This window comes from Phaethon aethereus (assembly GCF_964289735.1).
Source record: "Phaethon aethereus genome assembly, chromosome: 6".
Lineage (NCBI taxonomy): Eukaryota > Metazoa > Chordata > Aves > Phaethontiformes > Phaethontidae > Phaethon > Phaethon aethereus.
Genome location: NC_138580.1, coordinates 6613739 through 6628457, shown reverse-complemented (window position 1 = coordinate 6628457; position 14719 = coordinate 6613739). Strand labels below are relative to the sequence as shown.

At 39.4% G+C, this 14719-nt stretch overlaps 1 protein-coding gene across 1 annotated transcript in view; it reads right to left on the bottom strand.

Annotated features, from left to right (window-relative positions):
• Nucleotides 1–14719, bottom strand: part of LOC309406125 (von Willebrand factor D and EGF domain-containing protein-like) — a gene marked incomplete at its 3' end in the record, with an annotated part of 194780 nt that overhangs the window by 77060 nt on the left and 103001 nt on the right. The window contains exons 14-18 of the mRNA XM_082001163.1: nt 14198–14302; nt 11296–11410; nt 7615–7865; nt 6164–6383; nt 208–345 (exon numbers count right to left, since the gene is read on the bottom strand). Coding sequence (XP_081857289.1) covers nt 208–345; nt 6164–6383; nt 7615–7865; nt 11296–11410; nt 14198–14302 — 829 coding nt within the window. The remainder of the gene's footprint in view (nt 1–207; nt 346–6163; nt 6384–7614; nt 7866–11295; nt 11411–14197; nt 14303–14719) is intronic.

The window sequence follows — 14719 nt, the reverse complement described above, 5'->3', positions numbered from 1 at the left end:
TAATAAAAATAAAACTAAACTACAGTGAAAAATAGCAAACAGACCAATTTGTCATTATCCATAGTAACATAAAAAGACAATAGTCTGTTTTCTATATTTAAAGGTCTGTACTTGAAGTGAGTGGCAAAGCACTCAAGGATAATAGTAGTAGAACTGGACCCATGTTTTTTTCCTCATCTATTAAAATAAATCATGCAAAACACTTACATTTGCAAATTTTACCATTTCCCTGCATCCCACTGGGGCAAATTCCACATGCATATGATCCAAAGGTATTAATACAAGACACTCCAGGAAAACAAAGACTCTCTTCACATTCATTCCTGTCTTCCTGACAAGTAAGCCCTGTGGCAAAACAAAGGGAAGGTTAATAATCAGGAAAGATTCCCTGTTTATTCCTCAGCTCAAATGTTGAAGCAGACTAAGACTTATTTCTCAGCTGTAAACTCATTACAGGGAACGTCACTCATATTAGTGCCAAATTCCCCACCGTCTCATTTAACCTGCTTTTATCACACTGTTTATTACTGTCGTTACTGGCACCAGAAGTGCTGAACTTGAGACTACTGCTCGTAGAAAACTGTGCATATTAAATAAGCTATTTCCCCTGCATTTCACATCTTTGCTTGTGCTTTTGTTGTCTTGTTTATGTGAGATCTTTGTCATATACTGAAGAAGCCGATGAATGTCACCGTGTTGGCTTTAGGATATGAAGAGCCATGTACTGACCTTTTGTGCTTTTTATTTCTATGTGAACCTCACATAACTAATAGCTTATTGTGAACCAGCTTGATAGAGTCTGGCTGAAGGTAAACCTTACAAAACGATCAGATTTTGTAAAAAACAATTTTTCTATTTAAAATTAAAATTTGAAGAGACATTCTGAAAATATCTCTGAGCCATGGTGCTGGTGTACGGAAGATAAGCTGCTATAGGTTCGGAACCCCCAAAAATGTGTCTTGACTATTACCGATTTTGGAAATAGGGGTTTAAAAATCTCTTGAAGCAATTGATATTCAAATTCACAACTCTGGATGATTTAACGGATACCTATAGGGGAAGGTGACCCAAAAGTTAAAATTACTATCTGAGCAGCAAATGATGCAAAGTAATCACACATAGCGTTGTTAAAAACTCCCTCAGGCTTCAGGTATGCGTGCGGCTGCCTCTGTGCACTTGAGAATACTTGCTTGGCTGTCGCTGGCTACCAGGGCATGCAGCGCTGGCAGCAGGCTGTAAACCAGCCCCTGTCACTTCTGCTAAGGCGTGCCCTTCGTCCCGCGTAGGAATACCCAAGGAGGTTGGGACACTCTCTGGAGAGTTCACATACCTGCTTCAAGACCTACCACAAGGTACAGAATGGCTTGTTCTGTATCAGATATCCAGCTTTACTCATGAAAGAAGATTTAAGGATAAAAGAATATTTTTTTCTTCAAAAAAAGAAATTTGTCACAGTTGAATGAATTACAGGATGATAAAACCAGAACATTATTATTCGTCTCCTACAACATAATCTCTCGTTGCTTCAGCATTTCAGATAGCTTCCACTGCTCTTTTCAAGTTAAAATAGCATGTCCATGTAAAAAACTCAAATTGAAATCTTTCTTGATTGAGCTGCCTAAACAAGTTAGTGACATCACCTTCTCTTGCCTGCTTTGTCTCGTGAAAAAAAAACCAAAACAGTAGCACAAAAGCCACATCCCTTTTCTGATGCTATCTCAAGATAAGTTGTTCTGGTTTTGCATGCCTCTTGCTTCTTTCATGTAAGCTGGACATCACAAAGTATTTCGGGGCTCAGTTTACTTTTTTCCCCTCCCCTGTTACATTTTGGATTACTATTTCTATTGTATAATTTAATTAGCACATTTGTAGCATCAGGCTGCTTTTCTCTGATACTGCTTTCTGATGACGCATTTCAAAATTATTAGACAACACGTTCTGGAAAATATTGAATGAATTAGCCTCTGATTAGATTAGTAATTATTTTCTTTGAGTATCATATCAAGAATAAACACAATACTATAGACAATGAGACTGGGAATGACGTTCCCAGTTTCAGTAACAACAGCCACTTCTCCCTCAGTCCCCTTTCCTCCCTCCTACATACTCTATTTTTGGTGCAAAGGGCTGGCTTTAAAAATCTCAACGATGTGAGAATTACAAAAAGCAAAGGAACACAATAAGTAACAAACTAAATTTTAAAATCCACTTTGACTGAATTTTGTAATGTAAGGGTGGAACTATGCAAGCACTTCATTTCACTCGGAGAGATTTGATTTTAAGCAGTATCTGATCAATTTGGGCATAACGACAATCCAGCAGAGTCCAAGGATAAATGTTTGCAAAGTCTGAAACTTGGCTGAAGGTTCCTAAAGAAGCAGCAGAAATGGACAGAAAACTGTCTGCACGAGAAGTGTCAATTATTCTGTTTGCACGACCTCCGGTGCACTGCAACACAAGGGAGTCTCGAGTCTCTTGGCACTGCTACAGTACCAAAAAAAAAAAAAAAAAAGGAAAAAAAAAGAATAAAACATCTTTAGGTTGCAAGGTTGAAACGTGTTTCTGTGCCAGCAATATTTCTCCATCCCTGGATGAGAAATGGGCTGAGAAGGTAAAATCCTTTTATGGCTCAAGAGTAGTTGAATGGTGGTTGTTACAAAATCGACAGTACCCCTCCAAGTTTTGAACATGCTTCCAGTGATTTTTTCTGACCACCTACAAATGCAGAGAAAGACTTTTTGACTCTCTTCACATTAAGTTGACTCTAAAGGAACAGGCAATCTCATTTAGGGACTCTATGGTTATAATACACAATGAACAAATCTTGGGGTTTTTTTCAGTTTCCTGAAAAGTGAAATGAAATTATAATTCTGTCTTCCCCCTGCCCCAGTTTTATATTAATCAGTGGTAGATGGGTAAAGAAAGAATGGTTTTGTGGCTGAGATACAGTTTTCAAGGGTGAGTTCTCTTCTCAGGTGGGTGATGTTCTTGCTTTCAATGGCCAAAAGAAGAAACAGCAGGAATTCTTGTTATCTTGTTAATAACAAAGAAAAATGAATGAGCTCTGAACACTTGTTGAGATAAATGCATATAACTCTGTGCAGAATTTTAAAGTAATAATAATTCTGGAGTCATGCTTCTCTGAGATTTTGCAATGGCTTCTCTGCCTGCCTCTTCCCATTCCTATATTTTATCCCTATGTTGCCTGAGATACATGGATGCACCTGATCGCTACTGCTTAGCAACACACTGTGTTGTTGCTTCTCTTGAGGTTGTGTTTGGGAAGGTCTCAAAAGAGTTAATTTTTTGTTTCTACTACCTGTTCACTATCATTTGTAAAGATTTGACAGTGAAGTGGTGCTGTCACTTGAGTAGTATAGCATTGCCTTCTCATTAGATTATTGATGGTTTTCTGGGGAATTGAGACATAAACACAGCATCAAGGATGAGCTTTTATTGTTGTCACAGAACCTGCCCTGAAGTAAAATCATCTGCTTCCCAGCTGGCTTTCAGCTCCACTTGCTTATAATTGTTCATCTGCTATTAAAACTTTTAGATATATTCCTGTTTCACTCAATCATGTCTTTTTTTCTGTTGTTGCTTGTGTTTTAGCATTTTTGGCAAGGGAATTGCAAGAAAAACAATAGGCATTTATTTCACCTGGCAAGAATTAAGGGTTCAGGAAAACCCAGAATTTCTCTGGCCATCAAGGTGGCCTGTGTCCTTGTCTGTAAGTCAGCTGTATGTTGCTTTCAAGCAAGTTATTTTACAGTGTTGAACATTTCATTCTTCATGGTTTGTGTAAGAGTGAGAACCGCATTTCAGAATATGATCCATGTGAATTTACAGACAATGCATTGTAATTATGGCAGACTATTTTATGTGGAATAATAGAGCTCGATTTCACTCCATCTGTCTGCAATACCACCTAAAGTGAGAAGGGCAGCACTGTGAAACTGGTGATGATGAAACAACAGGAGCAGATCCACTGAAGTTGTTAACTCATGGAATTATATTGCTCTTTATTCATTTAGCCCACCTCCTTACAGACAATGAAGAGTTGTTCTTATTGTATATTTCCAAGTGTTTAATGAAATACAGCCAAAAAGGTTCCCAAATTTCCCTGTGCTCATAAGAATGTTATTTCCAGGGGGATTCAAGACATCCTGCATGTGTTTGTTTGGTTTGGGGATTTTTCTATTTTGACCAGACTTTCAATTTCTAACTTTATTCTCCAGGCTTAGGCTTGTTTGTTCTTGCATCAATAGAGTCATTGGTGGTGCAAACACTGGATAGCAGCAGGCTTTGGCTATTTGATAGTATTACCTGGAATCTGTACTGTCCAGGTGTCATACATCTTTTAGGCCATTTTTCTGAACTTCCACTTCTAAATGCTTTTTATTTTTCTTTTCTGCTGAAATTTTGTAGTTAATGAAATCTGTACTTGCAGTCCCACATGACCAAAACAAAGAGGGTTTCATGAATTGCAGAAAGGCTGTCTGTACGAGCCCATTGAGTGAAATCTGTTCATTGCTTTTGTTTATAATTAGTTTCTTATGCATATACACGTACTATAAGCAGTAATAAAATTATGTGCATTTGACATTACTTCTACTTGATTTTTCAAACCTATAGCACTGCACAGCAGCCGATCTTATGGGTCTCAATTCATTCATGCTTTCAGACGTGAACACAGTAGGGTTTCTGACATGTTCCAGGACTGAAATTTGAGCTCAGCTTAAGGTGTTTTTTTCTCATTCTGCTTTTGAAATGGTTCTGGTCCAAAAGAAGTTCTAACACAGTTTCAGTTAGCACTTTTCACTTGAGGGACACTAATTTGACAAGAAGGGATAGCAACACCATGTCTTTACTTTCCAACGACTGCGCAGCGACTTGGGTGAATGAGGGGTAGTTATTCCAACCGACCCTTTGTCTGCAACGCTAATCAAGAGTCAGCTTTAGAAATCCTGTTCAATTCCTGTGTGTTCAGATTTGCCTTGTACCTCCTGAAGAGCTAAACTGCAAATGAAAAGACCACAATTTCTGTGAAACTCCAGGAAAAGGCCAATGTGAAAATCTGCTATGTTGGAAGCCAGCGGTGTTATGAGCAGCTGGAGCATGGGTCCTGGCTTGGAGGAGGTGCTAGGCACTCCGCAAGACCCCAAAGTGACTCAGTTCAGCCAAACTCCAGAAGCTTAATGCAGCAGAGAGTCTAACGGCTGGATCTGCTGGTTCCAGTTTGCAGAGCATGCGGGAGTCATTGTCCACGTGCTGTCACAAGTGCTGTATCAGGTGTGCGAATCATTCACAGATGTCCTGAGTGCAGTGAAGCTGACTATAAATTGCATGGCAGGTACCAACATGTTCTCTCCTCATCTATGTTATCGATTAGATACTTCTCTTTCTCCTCACATTTCAGGTTCTCCTGTTTGCACTGTATGTCTTGCATCCAGTTCTTTGACCTCACTGCAATTTGTTCTCCAACTCCTCCTCTTCATGCTTTTCATTCTGCTTTTAGAAAAGAACTGGTTTTGGTGCAGTGATCATCCCTCTTCCCTTATCTCTTAAAATCATATTGCAGCCAGTTCTGACCAGTTTAAGAGGTTGGGTTTGTTCCATCAGGATATCTGACAACTGAATGGGTTTGAGGTTTTCTAATGTTAAAATTTAAGGAAGCTTCAAGTGGGACTAAAGGCCAATTTGTTTTGGCATGTTTTCCATATCTACTTCTCCTTCCTAGACCTGGAAGAATCATTCATTCCCAGTTCCTTCATTGGTTTAATTTAGTAAAATCCTGTGGAGTGCAAAAGGGTCCTGGTTCTTTGCCTTTTCACTCTTCCAGTCAGTCTTCTCCTAGCTCATCTCATGGATGGACAAATCCATGGGAAATAAGCAGGTGGAAACTGAGATCAAGGAGATTCACAACCTCCTTGAGTGATCACTTCAGGACCACAGAGCTTTAGGTCATTTTTCCTTCCTTGAGCATGGATAGTTAGATAGCTGGTTTTGCACATTTTCTATCTGTCTAAAGCTAAGTCATGGGAGCAGAAGAGGAGGCTTATGTAGTCTATTTGACAGATGCTTGCAGTCATGCTGCACTCAAAAAATCCTGTAGCATGATATATCTCTAGTTAAATCAGAGATGGAAACAGTGAGGTGTTACCTCCCAAACCAGGGGGACATTTACAAAAATAGCTATCCACACTGTCCACGCATGTTCCGCTGCCGCAGGGGTTTGATTTGCAGTCATCGATATCTTCCTGGCAAAATTCTCCATCAAATCCATTTGGACATAAACACAAGTATTCACCAAGGCCTGGAGGGAATTTAATATTGGTAACACATGTTCCACCACTGAGGCAGCTGCAGGGCTTGACTCGAACCTGAGGAAGGCAAAAGGGAGTTGTGGTAAGATTCCTCCGAATAATCACAGCAGAGAGGTATATTGTTACCCTTTAGGAAGGGACAGATTTGCAGTTCAGACATGTTATCTAGTATTATGAAAACTTATTTCTAACCAATTTCCTTTGTCTAGATATATGGTCTCATACTCAGCATACTTATTTATTTGACTGAAAGCTTGACATTAAAGGGATTTTTTTTTAATCATTTAAGGGCATTCTAACTTCTTACAAGAAAAAAAATCCTATTTGCTATAACAGCAGTTTTTACATAGTATCTGAGGGCAGAATTTGTTCCTTAGTCTTCAAAGAAGAAATGAAAAGTCTTTTCTCTTTGCCTGCCTGCCCTCCTTGCTGTTTCACATTACAAATGGCTCCTAGGCAGGAAGATGATTGTGGAATTCCTTAGCTGATCTCTCTCTTCCAGGAAGAGAGGTCCATAGTTGTATTTTATACATGTACAAGAACAGTATTTCAACAGATTCAAACCTCTGTTTTATCTCATCTAGCTAAAAATAAGTCTAGTTTGATATGGTTTCCATTAAAACCATATCTAGACTCCAGTTTCCCCTTTGCTGTGTGGGTTCAGCAGATTGTTATTTTTCATGACAGTGCTTTGAATGAGTAAAAATAAGAATCTTTAGTAATAAAAATCTTTTTCTTCTCAAAACTGTTCTTACGTCAAGAGTGTGCATCCCACTTTATTAGCTCATCCTATCATAGGATTAATGTTGGGCTATGCAATAAAGACAAAGCAATGCACAAGCTCTGCCAAGAAACTTAAAGTGTGGAGTAATGACATAAGAGCAAGACACCCTCTAAAAACATCATTGAGAATGAGTTATAATCTCCCTTTTATAGCTAAAACTTAGTCTTTTACGTTATATGCTTTTTTCTGCAATCCAAATGCAGAATGTGAATTTTAAAGCAGATTAATGAACCATTAACAGGCTCTGCAAGAGTGTTTTTTCAAACAGCAATCAATAGCACTCTTTCTTGTTCCTTGTATATATAGTTTCTATGTTCTCAGAGATATTTATTCCATTAATTGATCATTATTGCTGTGCTGGATAATATACACTTATGAGGAAACAGCTGAAATCTTAGTTTTCAAGACAGCAACAAATTATTAGCTATAATGACAATTGCGCCAAAACAATGACATGATAAACAGGTTTGTTTTGTTTTTCCTTTGAAGTGTTCATTTCCTTACCTCAATAGAGTATGTGCTCTGTGCATTGCATTCATCCGACACAGTGAATTCAAAGGTCTGCATTTCTTCTGAATCAACTTTCCAGATAAGGAGGCCAGCAGGAGAGAGCCTGGCATCCTGTGGCCCAGCTTCTAAGATGAATAGCACAGCTGACCCTTCCGGATCCACTGCTATGAACTGGTAAACAAAATTCTCACCAATAAATGTCAGCAGCTGGCTGGAGGGGGCCTGGAACACAGGAGGCAGGTTGTCTAAACAGCAAAAATGAAACCATGATTACATAAATTCCAGTTTCTCCCATGCAAACATTCACAGCGCAGGTCTTTGAGGAGTACTCTCAGCAAAAAAGGTACAGAACGTACCCTGAGACTGATGGAGGAAGAAATTTAGATGTTAGAGGCAGCAAATGGTTTTACCAAAGAATACTCTTTGGTAAAGAGTAAAACGATACCTTTTTTCTCATGTCTTTCTCATGTCCCATACCGAACGTTTTTCCCATACTGAATTTTGATTATTTTTGATGTGTTGTCTGGTACGTAACTTCTATAACCTTCCGCTAGTCCCCCAATTCTTACTAAAACTTTAATTAATTGTATTTCTAACCCTTCCATATATATAATTATTCTATCTACCACTTTATCCATTTAAATATAAGTACAGTCATTCTCAAAATGATGAATGACAAATGAATTAGGTGGACAGCTCAGGGGAAGAATAATTGTGTAACTCTTCCATTGGGTAGACTCTCCTGCCTTTACACATGAGTAGTAATTAAGACTGAGCAGTTTGACTGAATTGGGTTGGACATTTCATCAGGTATAAAGGTCTTCTCAGTGCCGGCAAAAGTACATCAGTAATGCTGAGATTCTCTGTCCTCAGTGACAGCAGTGCGTATCATGTCACCATTGGCATTGTTATTTTTAGTGTTACTTATATTCAATAGTTCCTTAATGAAGATAAAAGCCTAATTATACTGGGCTATTTTACAGCAAGAGACAAATGCTGCCCAAAGATACTTACAATATAAATGGGTAAGGAGGACAAGGTAGGGAAAAGTATTACATTTTAAAATTAGAAATCAAGGAAAAGTAAGATCGGATGAGTACCCTGAGGTGACAGCAGCTCTGTGCAGGGCCAGGAATTTCAGCTCCATGTCCTAAGCCTCCTCGGTCTCAAGCCATCTTTCTTCTTTAACCAGCAGTACAAATTGACATGTATTGATATTTAAAGGAATCTTCTCAAAATGTAATTTGACCGTAGTTATGTTTAACTTAATGAACATTTCTGATACCAAGGTTTAATTTCAAGTCACAATCTAAAACTATGAACTGTGTATGTGTTTTCATAAGGACTGCATGGGTCCTTGCATTATGCTTGTGGGAAGTTATCATTAGTGGGGTTTTTGTGGTGCATATCCTTTTACCAAGCTTTGCTTTCCATAGCATGTCTCACATTATGCAATTATTTAAATGTGTCTTTCCACTCACTCATTGCTGCTGTGCTATCTGAGCTTTCTAAACTGCTTGTCCAGCAGATTGGCCTGGCATAACTGTTGAAAGCTTCCATCTATTAATTTACCTTTTATTTCCCAAACACTTAAACCATGGAGCAAATAAAAGTGGTGCCCAAAATAATCAATGAAATATTGATGCTGGGTATGCATTTACAGATAAACACAAAGGTGTTAACTGGATGGAGGGTAATGAGAAGTTGTCGGTACAAAATAACATAAGTTCTGAAAGTAGTCTGTGAGCAAGAGTGTTTCTAATTCCACAGAAACTTCCTTGCCATCCAGTGAATCTATATACAGTCCCAATTAATGCAGTACGTTTAAAAAGGTTTTCACAGTTTTGAAAACAAGTCTGACAAACCTTTTCTTTTTAATATTTTAAAGTTTTGAAAGTACTGAAAAATGAACCATGATCTATTTCAGATTTCCCAAATCACTTCTAGCTTTATAATTCCAAAACAAATGCAGTTTTTCCCTTTTAAGTAATTTTCTGAATTTTAAAATCAAACTGTCTCAGTGTTAGTAATGAGTTTGTCTATATAACAATCAGCTCATCCCTAGAGATGCTACTGCTGTGGCCAATACAATGGAAGGACAGAAGGAAGGCAAGGTCTCTGAGTCACAGATAATATCTCTCATTAGACTAATCTGTATCCCGGGAGGGAAAAAACACAGCTTTCAGGTGTACAAGCTCTTTTTCAGGTCTGGCTTACCCGTAGGCATTTTAACTACTCATCCAAGTAACATCCAGTGGAATGTTCAGTTGGCCAACACTTGGGATGGATCTGCCTCCACCTTTTCCTGACAAGGAGTTTCAAATACTAAAAGTCAGGCTTTTTAGGATATAAACTAGAGGTATATGTTTTTAAACAGAGACAATTAAAAGTGGCTAGGATGGAACAGAAATTAAAAGGACTCATGAACAACTCTCTCCCTTCCTATTGTGTTCTTGATTCCAAAATTGATTTCAGACAACTTACGACTTCTTGTGTTGCTGGAAACTCTTGGGTCCTTTCTGGTCGTTCTCAAGGGTCTTTCTGTCACCCCTGAGAAGAGCGTGTCTGCTCACTGCTCTCCTCGGCAGTGTCTCCACCAGAGCGGTGGACTCCAGCCACGGTTACAGCTCTCGCTGTTTCTGTGGCCATAGCTTGCGCTCTCTAGGAGCCTCGGTCCCTGAGCATCCCCAGCTGGTCCCCAAGGACAAGAGCAATCTTCCTCTCTGTCCTGAAGGGTCCTGCTGATCTACTCACCCTAAAGGAATATAAAACTGCAAACAAACAAAGCAAACCGGTCCTGTCACTCACATACCTCTCTGCAATTTGCTTGTGTTTACAGAACCTCGAAGTGCAGAGAAACTCTTTTTAGAACCAACACATGAATCTACATAAAAGTGGTATTATAATCTTTATATTGACCAGATGTAAATGTGCTCATTTAAGTGGGGAGACGCACTGCGAGGCTAGTGCTGTTAGAAACACGGATTACCAGTAAAGCAAGCAGTAAGTAATGGTGGTTATGTGCACTGGGGATGCAGCCATGCAAAGGCTACGATTAAGCCCTCAGCATTCAGGAGGTGCTTCAAAAGGCAGCCCCTGCGGTGATGGGCTACAGAATGAGCCTTTAGATTCTGTGGCAGTGAAGGTAATGAGTGGCTGATCCCTATCACTCAGACTTCCTGCCAAGCCAAGGTCTTTTGTGTGGCATTTCATAGGATTTGGCTCAGGGAAAGAAGCAATTCTTCCCGATACCAAAAAATATACATTAGTGTTTTAAAACCAATGTTTTCCCCAAAGTGTTCCCTTAAAGATTCATCCCTGTGAGATGGTGACAGATGTATTTAGGGTCCATCACCTTTACTGACAGACTTGGGCACTGCATGGGGCACTGGCATATCAACAATTTCATTTTCAGGTGTTATTTTTTCTTTTATTAATTTGAGATTTGTCAGGTTTCAGCCAGAATGAGATATGTGCCCAGATGTGTATGGAGTACTGTCTGCTTCGGGTCAGTCTGCATTTCTGGTGCACCCAATTACTCTTATTGCAAACAGTCCACTCGTGCTATTATGCAGGATAGATTCATGTTAACCGAATGAAGGAACCATGTATTTCATAGACCGAGCCATAAATTCCCAGCTAAGTGCTTCTAAATCTTAGAAAAAACTGTCTTACTTTCATTAATAGACCAGGTGAACTTAGAAATGCCAGGTTCACAGAGAAGACAAGGACTGGTAGGGCTTGACTCTCCTTCACCATAGCAAAATCCATCTATATTGCAAGTATTTTCCTGCCAAAAAAGGAAATAAAAATGGGTGGGAGGTGGAGGAAAAGAAAAAAGAAATAAGAAAGATAAGAAATTAGCAGTCAATAATTTCTGGAGATAAACAGAAACTCACTTGGCTCTTGAAACAATAAAATAGTAGCAATTTAAATGCTGGTACTGTCTTCCAACAGGGAGAAAACAAGAGGTAAGTTTTCCAGTTTTCCAGTGTGAGATCCATGTAGCTGTGAATGTTTTAGCTTAGGCAATGTGAGATGTTGTTTGCTATAGATGAATGTGACAGAATGTGATTCTCTTTTGATTTTATGTAGTGTATGTGATCATTTTTCCCAGCTGTGACTACTAATATAATGATTACTTGGTAACGCTCAGAAGTGAGCTGCATGAGATTAACGCAAATTGAGACTGGATTGAAATTTGGGAATCCTTTTCAGGTAACAATAATTTCTGGAGGTTCTTCATAAAAATATGAAAAAGCAATGATATAAAAGCAGAATAAAGAACTGCATTAGATTTTAGGCTTTCATGAGACAACTGTAAACAGCAGCTAAAGACCTTGATGGTGCTAGGTCGGGCAGAGCATCCCAGCAGAGGTCCATGCAGCGCACCGTGGGCACAGCAGCCTTTGAGGCTGACCTGGTACTCTCCTAGTTCAGGTGGCCACCCGGGCCAGGGAGGCTCTGTGGCTTCCAAGTGGGCTGAAGACACTTGGGTTGTCTGAGAAGCAAACACAGGGACATAACTAACAGATGGAATTAAACATCGACGCCACGGGAAGGTCCTGTGCCTTTTGCTTGTAGCGTGTGCTGGGGCACGCTTGCAGATGGGACTTTGTCTGGCATTGCAGATGCCCAGGAACACATGGGGCTCTGCTGGGAGACAGGGAATGTCACCTCTCTAGCAGGACAGCAGGAGGGAGAAGCTTCCAGGGCCAGAGACATTTCTCCTTTTCCCTCCTTTGAATACACGTTGCTTTTTTGAGACTGATGTGTGTCCTGTTACTGGCCTTGTGATTTCTATCTACTGCTTTTTTAGTTTCTCAAACTTCTTTTTCAAAGTATATTAGTCAATATTTTAAATAATACCACTTTAAGAGTAATGGGTAAGATAGAGAAACAAAAAGGACTCTCATAATTGCTTCAACATGATAGAACATGACAGATCATCAACATTAAAAACTGGATGTTAATTAGATTTTATTACATTGTTGTTTTCAAAGGCTTGATGTTCTGATGAAAAAGATGCTTTTTCTGATGTGATAGTGTGGTACAGAATGGGCTCCATAAAAGAAGAACACAGAATGTGAAATGGCCTGATATAAAATGTCCCCTAATTGAAACACCTTTTTGGAAAGCAATTTAGGTATTACAAAGTAATGTTATAAGAGGGGTAATTAGAATGTGGTCTGATGCAAATGGAAGCCTAGTTCAAATAGTCCCTTGAAGCATCTTATGATAGAAATTATTATAAACCCTAGAGAACACCAGCATATTGAGAAAACGTATATATTCCTGAGATTCAAAAATGTAAGAATAAGGAAAGCCTTTGACAAAAATCCTGCCCTAGCTTTAATTGAAATGGCTCCGACGTAATTATTTTAATCTGAAATTTAAATGGTTTCGCCCTCATTTAGCCTATAAAGTAATTTCTGTTCACTGTTTTATTTGAAAAAATATGAACTTTTGTTTTATTTTGGTAACTGGTATGTTCTTGCAATCAGTGCAAGTCTGAAAACTGTATTTTCCCGTTAGTGTCAATGAGAACAGTGAGACAAACGAGTTAGGATATACCTGACTCATCTTCATTTTATAAAAATGCAGACTGGCGGTCTCCTATTCATTCCTGTTTGCCTCAGGGAGGGAGAGCGGGATCAGCACATTCAAATATCCCATCTGGTACCCTCCAAAAGTTTCTTTTAAAGCCCCACGAAAGACAGAAGAGCTGCCGAACGCAGCTCTCCGGGAGACGAGAGCCGGGAAGCTGCTGAGCAACCTGCTCTAGTTGGAGACGTCCCTGCTCACTGCAGGGGGTCGGAGTAGGTGACCCTTAGAGGTCCCTTCCAGCCCAAACTATTCTCTGATTCTATGATTCTAAGCTCTCTTTTAGGGGCTGGGGCTTGTTACACTAATAGGTCCACAGGAAGACGGAGGGTTAGAGTGCTCTGCAGGCAGTTCCTAGCATGTTGGCAGTTTAAAACCTAACACTAGATTTTTGATTACAGTTTTGAAACTGTCAAAGTGCTATACATTTGTACTTAGCAGTGTTTAATGTAAGCAAGAGTGTTTTGTGCTCTCTCAAGGGTGTTTTCACCTGACAAAAACTGTATAACCTGCATCTTCGTACACCTCTTGCTAAGGCAGAAAATGGGTGTAGAAATGATATACCTTGCAGTTACGGTGCCCTCACCAAACAGGCTAGGAGAGGTAAAATAGCAGAGACACTTCAGAAGTGAAGTTAAGCTGCCTTTCAGGGGCGACTCCTCAGTCTTATTTACTTCCATTAATAGCTGCAAAGTATAAATATTGTCAACCATGGTCTTTCTGGAGGTGTCTGTCTGTGAAAGGTCCGTCATAAAGCGTGCTCTATCAGGTATTCGTACCCCACGTAAATATGAAAAAAATAATATCACAGACAGGAGATCGTGAAAGAGAGAAAAGTGTTAGGCTGTGCAGCTGACCTATGGAATAGATTTTGCTCTTCTAAACCAGTTATTACACACAGTACGTCAAAGGGAGGGAGACGGCTAAGGAAGAGATGAACGATCCATATTAAACCTTTTGCTCTTTAAATTACCTTTAATTTACAAAGTCCGGTTGGATGGAATTGGCAGGCCTGGCAGACTGCATCGTACAGGGTCAGCACTCTGGAATTACTGTACTGGAAGCCATCGTTAGTGATCTAAATGATACAAAAATCATCCTTATAAGTAATAATGTCCCATATGGAGACTGTCTGCTCATTCTGGAGCATATACCGTTGCCCCCTTGAACTGGATGCTTGCCAGCAAGATGAATTAAACCACTTGTGAGTGGCTCTACTGCAAGCTAACAAATCACTTAATGCTGCGAACTGGAAACTCTTCATTAAAAACCAAAGGATCTTTTGGCTCTGCTGGCATTCAAGTTTTCTGATTGCTGTTAGTTTTTTTTTCTGAGGGTTTTTTCAATACCCTTATGGAAACTGCGTAGGTACTGAAGTACAAGGGTGTCTTTCAAGGAATTGTGAAAGAAATTAAGATTTTTGCCTGAAATTCAGGACCACTTTCTGCCTAATGGCAACTCAGTAAGTAAACTCCTTGTGGTGGAAAAAAAAAAA